General features: G+C 64.4%; 1 protein-coding gene across 1 annotated transcript in view; it reads right to left on the bottom strand.

Annotated features, from left to right (window-relative positions):
• Positions 1 to 5,084, bottom strand: part of LOC307096627 (unconventional myosin-VIIb-like) — a gene marked incomplete at its 5' end in the record, with an annotated part of 38,612 nt that extends 33,528 nt beyond the window's left edge. Inside the window, 4 exon segments of the mRNA XM_079800935.1 lie at positions 1,116 to 1,210; positions 2,596 to 2,694; positions 3,014 to 3,166; positions 4,824 to 5,084. Coding sequence (XP_079657061.1) covers positions 1,116 to 1,210; positions 2,596 to 2,694; positions 3,014 to 3,166; positions 4,824 to 5,084 — 608 coding nt within the window.
• Between the last annotated feature and the right edge of the window lie 4,799 nt (positions 5,085 to 9,883).

A 9,883-nucleotide genomic window follows, 5' to 3' on the forward strand; every position in this document is an offset into this window, starting at 1 on the left:
AGAGAGAGAAAGAAATTGAAAACGTATTTGAAAAAAATGATGGAAAACTTCACTAACCTCGTGAAGAAAAAAGAAATACAAGTCCAGGAAGTGCAGAGAGTATCAAACAAGATGAACCCAATAGGCCCACACCAAGACACATCATAATTAAAATGCCAGAAGTTAAAGACAGAAAGAATCTTAAAAGTAGCAGTTAGTTACCTACAAGGGAGCGCCCATAAGACTGTCAGCTGATTTCTCAACAGAAACTTTGTAGGCTAGAAAGAATTGCCAAAAAAATATTCTAAATGATGAAAAGAAAAGAACTACAACCAAGATTACTCTTCCCGCAAAGCTGTCATTTAGAATTGAATGATAAAGAGCTTCCCAGACAAGAAAAAGCTAAAGAAGTTCATCACCACCAAACCAGTATTATATGAAATGCTGAAGGGTCTTCTTTTAGAAGAAGAAAACAAATTAAAACTATGAAACTAAAATGGCAATAAATACATATTTATCAACAATCACTTTAAATGTAAGTGGATGTTTGAGCATCATGTCTGGGGTTCCAGTTCTTTCTATGGTTGGTGATAAACAGACGGGCTAGTACAGAGACCAGATCTGTGGGCCTGGAGAGCCCGCTGGACATGGTGAGGGGAGGAAGGCGGTAATGTTGCTGCTTTGCTGAACCTGAGCTGAAATTCAGGTGTTACCTTCTGACTGACCAGGGAACTGAGTCAAAGAGGTTTTTCTACCTCCAAAACCAACCACCTCACAAACCCAAACTCACAAATTCCCAGAGACAACTGAAGGAGAACATCCAAATGTGGCTGAGACCAGAGCTGACACTTCATTTGACTCTTGCTTATGTAGTAGATTCCCTCCCCACCCCACCAAACATGGCCCACAGGCCAGCATTCGGATAATGCCTTCGGCTTCTCTGGTCACAGCAGGCTGGTGCCCCGGTCAGAGGTCCTGAGAGGTCTGGTGCCTCAGCACCCCCGGGGCAGGGGGGCAGGAACACGTGTCCCGGTTTGGGGGCTGCAGGTCTTCCCAGGGCACACGATGGGCGGTGTGTGCGGGGGGGGGGGGGGGGGGGGGGAGGGGAGGGGAGGGGGGGGGGAGCAGGGCCGCACCTGTGCTTGTAGCCCCGCAGGACTCTCTGGATGCTGACCGCGGCGTTCTCCAGGGCCTGGCTCCTCTGCACCTCCAGCAGAGCGTCCCGATGCTCCTGGAACGGGACGGACACGCGTGCGGCTGCCCCCTTCACCCCTCCGCTCCCCTGGGCCAGGGCCCCAGGGGTCAGGTCCGCAGGCTTGGCGCTGTGCTCCCGGGGGGCCACGCGGGGGGCGGGGCCTCCACACGGACTCAGTGTGGCTCAGAGCCCGAGCTGCCACATGGCCCCAGCCCCAAGCCAGGGCCTCCCGCTCCACCCCTTCTCGCTGTTAGCTCCATCGGCGATTTCATTTCTGCTCTGGAGAGCCCAGGGGCGGGCAAACACTTCCCGGAGGTTGGGTTGTTTCCCCCAATTCATGTGAACTGTGCAGTCAACTGCATTACGGGCTCCTGACAGTTTCAATGGGAAATGGCCTCTTTGGCCTTGGAGGAGGACTCAGGGTGAGAGTCGGCCCTGGGCGGCGGCTCTCCCTCTCCTGAGGCCCCTGACCCTGTGCCCGGCTGCCCCCTGACCCCGTGGCAGGGACTGTGTCTGTAGAACAGAGAGCAGCCGGCCTTTGGCAGCGGCCAGGGCTCCGGGGCTGCGTCAGCCTCGGGTCCAGCAGCACGGAGCCTCTCGTGTGCCTGGGTGGGCACTGGGGACACAGGGGCCAGAGCTCGGCTATGGCTTCAAGGAGCAGCCAGAGAGGAAGAAAAGTGGAGGGGAGGGCCCCTCCTGCGCCCAGCCATCCGCCTGCAGTTACCCTCCAACTCCTGCCTCGCCCCGGGCAGGTGCCTGCCCTCCACGGGAGTCTGAGGCCACTGCTTCCTGCTTCAGGGCTGCGCCAGGCCAGCACAGACCTGGCTAACGCCGGCCGCTGGGGGCGGGGCCAGGAGGCCCCTGGGGTGGATGAGGGGGCTCTAAGGGCTGAGGAAGGCTGGCAGGGATGGGAGGGCGCTTGGATGGGGACAGCCGGCCTCCTGACCTCTGCTTCCTCCTGCGCCCTGACTGGCCCGCCCGCCCGAGGCAGGCGTTTCCTCCCGGGGCTCTGGCCCGCTGCACCGGAGCCCGGAGCCCGAAGGCAGCAGGGGCGAGGCTGCCTCTGTGATGCTGGGCCTCCAGTTGGGGGTTTCTGCTCACACCCTGCCCAAGAACAAGCTCTGTGGGGCCGGCCCCCGTGGAGGCAGAGCGTCCTGGCCAGACAGCGGCGGGAGGGCGGGGGGGGGGGGTGAGGCCTGTCCTGGGCCGGGCCTGCCCTGGGCGTCCGCTCTGCTCCCTTCTCCTCGGCGGCCAGCGGGGCCCTCTGGAAGCCTGAGCCCCTCAGGCCGCTGGGCTCCCCGCCCTCCCTGCCCGCCCTGCTTTCCACAGCCTGGGTGCCTGGGGGGGGGGGGGGGGGGGGGCAGGCGCAGGGCTGGGGCGCCACAGGCTCCGGAGGCCAGGGCTGCGCGGCAGGGTCTCACCTTCAGGAAAATTTTGGTCTTCCCTACTTTCCAGTCTTTGTCTGGCCCCAGCCACCTGTCAGCGATGCACAGCGTCATCTGTCGACACTTGTCCCGAAGCTGCCAAGGAGAAACGGGTGGCGGGTGGGGGTGGCTGGGTGGGGCGGGCAGGGCCCCCCTCAGGGCTGCTGGGCCAGGCCGGCACCTGCCATCAGGCGCCCGAGCATCAGGCCTGCAGGCTGGGCTCCTGAGGAGGGTCAGCAAGGGCTCCCCGCTCCCCAGCCCGCGAGGCCCCCACATGCCCCCACGGGAGAGCTGGCTTTAGGCTACAGACACTCCTACAGGGAAGTCAGCCCCACGCCTTTGGGGGGGGGGGCTCATGTCCAGGGCTCCAGGGGGCGGGGAGTGGGAGCCCACAGGCGGGGCCCCCAGCACACACCTGCCGGCGGGTGGCGCTGGGCAGCAGGACCCCAAAGCGCCCCGCGAACTGCGCGAAGGTGTATCGGAGCGGGAGGCCCGCCCGGCGGACGTGCACGGTCTCCAGGGCGCCCGAGTAGCGCAGCTGCTGCAGGCACAGCTCGCGGTCGAAGAGCTGCGGGCAAAGGCCAGCGGGGGGCTGAGGGGCAGCCTCTCACCCCGCCCCCAAGGCGGCCTCCCCCCAACCCCCCAAGGCGGCCTCCCCCCAACCCCCCAAGGCAGCCTCCCCCCCCCAAGGCGGCCTCCCCCCTCCAAGGCGGCCTCCCCCTCCAAGGCGACCTCCCGCCCAAGGCGGCCTCCCCCCTCCAAGGCGGCCTCCCCACTCCAAGGAGGCCTAACAGAGACCCCCAGGAATGCGGCCTCCCCTGCCTGCAGCACCCCAGTCTAGTTCCTACTCAGAGCCGCTGGCTCTCCCTGCGGGGGTGGCCATGGCAAGGGGGTGAGGGGCTCCGCTCACCCCCCCCCCCACACACACACAACCTTCCAGCCCCCAGGAATCTCTGGGCGCTGGGGCACCCCTCAATCTGGGGAGCCCACCAGCAGGCAGTTACCTACCTGGAAACAGGTTCCCAGAGGCAACTGCTTGTGGGTCAGGGCCACACGGAAGGTCCTCTGGGGCAAGTTACCCCTGCCCCCTCGCCATCTCACGTTTCTCATGTAATCTTTACAACAGCCCCGGGGGGGCCCTTAAGCTCCAGTTTCAAGGTGAGGCGCCTGAGGCGCAGGGCCACACTTCTCAGTCCTGAGCTAGGGTTCAAACCTGAGCCTGCCTGGCCCCCCAGCCCAGGTCCCCCCACACCCACACGGCACCAGCCTCCAGCCAGGCGGGTCCTGCTACTGAGGCCGGGGGTGTGGGCAGCACTGCTGATCTGGAAGATGCATTCTGAATAGCCCGGAGAGCCTCAACTTCACATAATTTTCTTCTTTTCAAAAAGTTGCTTTATATAATGCTAGAGGCCTGGTGCATGAAAATTCGTGCACTCGGTGCGGGGGGGGGGGGGGGTGTCCCTCAGCTCGGCCTGCGCCCTCTCGTAGTCCAGAAGCCCTCAGGGGAGTGGGCCTAAGCCATCAGTCCAACATCCTTAGTGCCGCCACTGCTGTGCTCGCCAGCCGTGAGCCCGGCTTCTGGCTGAGCGGCGCTCCCCCTGTGGGAGCGCACTGACCACCAGGGGGCAGCTCCTGCACTGAGCGTCTGCCCCCTGGTGGTATGTGCGTGTCATAGTGACCAGTTGTTCCGACGTTAGGTCAATTTGCATAGTAGCCTTTTATTATGTAGGATAATATTTTCTCCCTTATAAGACTTTTCTCCTTTCAGGTGGCCTCTCCTGGTTCGGGGAGTCCTGTGTTTGCAGCCTCCAGGTGGGATTCCCAATCCCATGGCCAAGGGCCCCTGGGCAGGCAGCAGGCTCCCGTCCCGCCCCACGTGGAAGCGAGAAGCGCGCTCTCAAGGGCCACCAGGGTGGCCGCAGCCTCTGACCCCAGCCCAGGGTGCAGTGCGCCCTCCGCCCTGCAGGCAGGCAGGAGCCATTCTCACCTCCCAGAAGGGAAGCGCCTGAGAGGGAAGCCCTGGCCACGTGCGCAGCGGGCGAGCGGCAGGGCTGCCTCGCAGTCCAGCCCCGCCGCCGGCGCTGACTGAGCGTGGCTGGACCGGCCACCTGACCCAGTGTCCTGTCTGTAAAGGGGCGGCTGACAGCCCTGGGGCGGGAGGGACAGGACCCTAGGGGCCGGCAGACTCGGAGTCGCTGCCCTCCCGGCCCAGCCTCCCTCGTTACCAGCGGCTTCTTGTGCTCGTTGGGTTTGATGCAGCGGATGAAGGAGGGCTGGCAGCCGGTCAGGATTTTCATCAGCTGGTCCAGCGACTGCTTGAACTGGCCTGCCAAGGTGGCAGGCTGCCTGCTGGAGTCTGCAGACTGTGGGCAGAAGCACAGGGTCCGAGTTGGGCTGGGAGCACCGCCTGGGGCACCGCTGACCCACGGTCCAGTCCGGGTGTGGCCGAGGTCCCTTGGGTGGGTGGGCTGTATCCACCCATCCATCACAGGTTCCCAAGGGCCTACTGGGTGCAGGCCCCCCACTGGATAATGAGGACCCAGAGGGGAGTAAGATGGGGCACCTGCCTCCTGTCTAGAGCTGGGGTCCCCCAAGTGCGATGCACAAGATGATGCGCCACGGTGAGAAGAGGATGTCAGAGCTGGGAATGCTCACTTTTTGCCTCCCCCTCCTACATTTCCCAGTTTTGACCAGGTTTTATATATTAAAAATGGTTTATACTATGCATTTATGCATTATAGTAAATGTGTATTGTTCTAAAATAAATGTATTAACTTATGGACACAAGAGCCCACGCCCCGTGCCATGAGCGGTGTTTGTCTTGTGCAATACTATCTTGGGCAATGCTCCTTCATCAAGCCTTCCCAAGGTCAAATGCACCTGAGCACAGGTGTGTGCGGCCAGACTGCACCAGCCTGGAGACAGAGGTCTCACACCGAGACGCCTCTGACGGGAGGACGCACCCCTGGGCTTTAGTCAGTGGGCAGCATTTCCCTTTTGTCCTGGTTTGTAAAACTACATGCGTTTCCTCCACAGCTACCTGCTCCCCGAAACACCCAGGCCCTGCTCTGGCAGCTGCAGGCCAGGGCAGTGTGCTCAGACAGCTGCAGGCCAGGGCAGTGTGCTCGGACAGCTGTGGGCCAGGGCAGTGTGCTCGGACAGCTGTGGGCCAGGGCAGTGTGCTCAGACAGCTGCAGGCCAGGGCAGTGTGCTCAGACAGCCGTAGGGTCAGGGCAGTGTGCTCGGACAGCTGCAGGGCCAGGGCAGTGTGCTCGGACAGCTGTAGGGCCAGGGCAGTGTGCTCGGACAGCTGTAGGCCGGGGCCGTGTGCTCGGTCAGCCTCAGGCCGGGGCCGTGTGCTCGGACAGCTGTGGGCCGGGGCAGTGTGCTCGGACAGCTGTAGGTCGGGGCAGTGTGCTCGGACAGCTGTGGGTCGGGGCAGTGTGCTCGGACAGCTGTGGGCCAGGGCAGTGTGCTCGGACAGCTGTGGGCCAGGGCAGTGTGCTCGGACAGCTGTGGGCCAGGGCAGTGTGCTCGGACAGCTGTGGGTCAGGGCAGTGTGCTCGGACAGCTGTGGGTCGGGGCAGTGTGCTCGGACAGCTGTAGGTCGGGGCAGTGTGCTCAGACAGCTGTAGGGCCAGGGCAGTGTGCTCGGACAGCTGTAGGGCAAGGGCAGTGTGCTCGGACAGCTGTGGGTCGGGGCAGTGTGCTCGGACAGCTGTAGGCCAGGGCCGTGTGCTCGGACAGCCTCGGGCCGGGGCCGTGTGCTCGGACAGCTGTGGGCCGGGGCAGTGTGCTCGGACAGCTGTAGGTCGGGGCAGTGTGCTCGGACAGCTGTGGGTCGGGGCAGTGTGCTCGGACAGCTGTGGGCCAGGGCAGTGTGCTCGGACAGCTGTGGGCCAGGGCAGTGTGCTCGGACAGCTGTGGGCCAGGGCAGTGTGCTCGGACAGCTGTGGGTCAGGGCAGTGTGCTCGGACAGCTGTGGGTCGGGGCAGTGTGCTCGGACAGCTGTGGGTCGGGGCAGTGTGCTCAGACAGCTGTAGGGCCAGGGCAGTGTGCTCGGACAGCTGTAGGGCCAGGGCAGTGTGCTCGGACAGCTGTGGGCCGGGGCAGTGTGCTCGGACAGCTGTGGGCCGGGGCAGTGTGCTCGGACAGCTGTGGGTCGGGGCAGTGTGCTCGGACAGCTGTGGGTCAGGGCAGTGTGCTCGGACAGCTGTGGGCCAGGGCAGTGTGCTCGGACAGCTGTGGGTCAGGGCAGTGTGCTCGGACAGCTGTGGGTCGGGGCAGTGTGCTCGGACAGCTGTGGGCCAGGGCAGTGTGCTCGGACAGCTGTAGGGCCAGGGCAGTGTGCTCAGACAGCTGTAGGTCGGGGCAGTGTGCTCGGACAGCTGTAGGTCGGGGCAGTGTGCTCGGACAGCTGTGGGTCGGGGCAGTGTGCTCGGACAGCTGTGGGCCAGGGCAGTGTGCTCGGACAGCTGTAGGGCCAGGGCAGTGTGCTCGGACAGCTGTAGGTCGGGGCAGTGTGCTCGGACAGCTGTAGGCCAGGGCAGTGTGCTCGGACAGCTGTGGGTCGGGGCAGTGTGCTCGGACAGCTGTGGGTCGGGGCAGTGTGCTCGGACAGCTGTGGGCCAGGGCAGTGTGCTCCGACAGCTGTGGGTCGGGGCAGTGTGCTCGGACAGCTGTGGGCCAGGGCAGTGTGCTCGGACAGCTGTGGGCCAGGGCAGTGTGCTCGGACAGCTGTGGGCCAGGGCAGTGTGCTCGGACAGCTGTAGGGCCAGGGCAGTGTGCTCGGACAGCTGTAGGTCGGGGCAGTGTACTCGGACAGCTGTAGGTCGGGGCAGTGTGCTCGGACAGCTGTGGGTCGGGGCAGTGTGCTCGGACAGCTGTGGGCCAGGGCAGTGTGCTCGGACAGCTGTGGGCCAGGGCAGTGTGCTCGGACAGCTGTGGGCCAGGGCAGTGCTCGGACAGCTGTGGGTCGGGGCAGTGTGCTCGGACAGCTGTGGGCCAGGGCAGTGTGCTCGGACAGCTGTGGGCCAGGGCAGTGTGCTCGGACAGCTGTAGGGCCAGGGCAGTGTGCTCGGACAGCTGTAGGTCGGGGCAGTGTGCTCGGACAGCTGTAGGTCGGGGCAGTGTGCTCGGACAGCTGTGGGTCGGGGCAGTGTGCTCGGACAGCTGTAGGGCCAGGGCAGTGTGCTCGGACAGCTGTGGGCCAGGGCAGTGTGCTCGGACAGCTGTAGGCCAGGGCAGTGTGCTCGGACAGCTGTGGGCCAGGGCAGTGTGCTCGGACAGCTGTGGGTCGGGGCAGTGTGCTCGGACAGCTGTAGGGCCAGGGCAGTGTGCTCGGACAGCTGTAGGGCCAGGGCAGTGTGCTCGGACAGCTGTAGGTCGGGGCAGTGTGCTCGGACAGCTGTAGGCCAGGGCAGTGTGCTCGGACAGCTGTAGGGCCAGGGCAGTGTGCTCGGACAGCTGTGGGCCAGGGCAGTGTGCTCGGACAGCTGTAGGCCAGGGCAGTGTGCTCGGACAGCTGTGGGCCAGGGCAGTGTGCTCGGACAGCTGTGGGCCAGGGCAGTGTGCTCGGACAGCTGTAGGTCGGGGCAGTGTGCTCGGACAGCTGTGGGCCGGGGCAGTGTGCTCGGACAGCTGTAGGCCGGGGCAGTGTTCTCGGACAGCTGTAGGGTCAGGGCAGTGTGCTCGGACAGCTGCAGGGTCAGGGCAGTGTGCTCGGACAGCTGTGGGCCAGGGCAGTGTGCTCGGACAGCTGTGGGCCAGGGCAGTGTGCTCGGACAGCTGTAGGGCCAGGGCAGTGTGCTCGGACAGCTGTAGGTCGGGGCAGTGTGCTCGGACAGCTGTAGGTCGGGGCAGTGTGCTCGGACAGCTGTGGGTCGGGGCAGTGTGCTCGGACAGCTGTAGGGCCAGGGCAGTGTGCTCGGACAGCTGTGGGCCAGGGCAGTGTGCTCGGACAACTGTAGGCCAGGGCAGTGTGCTCGGACAGCTGTAGGGCCAGGGCAGTGTGCTCGGACAGCTGTGGGCCAGGGCAGTGTGCTCGGACAGCTGTAGGGCCAGGGCAGTGTGCTCGGACAGCTGTAGGTCGGGGCAGTGTGCTCGGACAGCTGTAGGTCGGGGCAGTGTGCTCGGACAGCTGTGGGTCGGGGCAGTGTGCTCGGACAGCTGTAGGGCCAGGGCAGTGTGCTCGGACAGCTGTGGGCCAGGGCAGTGTGCTCGGACAGCTGTAGGCCAGGGCAGTGTGCTCGGACAGCTGTGGGCCAGGGCAGTGTGCTCGGACAGCTGTGGGTCGGGGCAGTGTGCTCGGACAGCTGTAGGGCCAGGGCAGTGTGCTCGGACAGCTGTAGGGCCAGGGCAGTGTGCTCGGACAGCTGTAGGTCGGGGCAGTGTGCTCGGACAGCTGTAGGCCAGGGCAGTGTGCTCGGACAGCTGTAGGGCCAGGGCAGTGTGCTCGGACAGCTGTGGGCCAGGGCAGTGTGCTCGGACAGCTGTAGGCCAGGGCAGTGTGCTCGGACAGCTGTGGGCCAGGGCAGTGTGGTCGGACAGCTGTGGGCCAGGGCAGTGTGCTCGGACAGCTGTAGGTCGGGGCAGTGTGCTCGGACAGCTGTGGGCCGGGGCAGTGTGCTCGGACAGCTGTAGGCCGGGGCAGTGTTCTCGGACAGCTGTAGGGTCAGGGCAGTGTGCTCGGACAGCTGCAGGGTCAGGGCAGTGTGCTCGGACAGCTGTGGGCCAGGGCAGTGTGCTCGGACAGCTGTGGGCCAGGGCAGTGTGCTCGGACAGCTGTAGGTCGGGGCAGTGTGCTCGGACAGCTGTAGGTCGGGGCAGTGTGCTTAGACAGCTGTAGGTCGGGGCAGTGTGCTCGGACAGCTGTGGGCCAGGGCAGTGTGCTCGGACAGCTGTGGGTCGGGGCAGTGTGCTCGGACAGCTGTAGGTCGGGGCAGTGTGCTCGGACAGCTGTGGGTCGGGGCAGTGTGCTCGGACAGCTGTGGGTCGGGGCAGTGTGCTCGGACAGCTGTGGGCCAGGGCAGTGTGCTCGGACAGCTGTGGGCCAGGGCAGTGTGCTCGGACAGCTGTGGGCCAGGGCAGTGTGCTCGGACAGCTGTAGGTCGGGGCAGTGTGCTCGGACAGCTGTGGGCCGGGGCAGTGTGCTCGGACAGCTGTAGGCCGGGGCAGTGTTCTCGGACAGCTGTAGGGTCAGGGCAGTGTGCTCGGACAGCTGCAGGGTCAGGGCAGTGTGCTCGGACAGCTGTGGGCCAGGGCAGTGTGCTCGGACAGCTGTGGG

Source organism: Cnephaeus nilssonii (assembly GCF_951640355.1).
Source record: "Cnephaeus nilssonii genome assembly, contig: SCAFFOLD_158, whole genome shotgun sequence".
In the NCBI taxonomy this organism is placed as follows: domain Eukaryota; kingdom Metazoa; phylum Chordata; class Mammalia; order Chiroptera; family Vespertilionidae; genus Cnephaeus; species Cnephaeus nilssonii.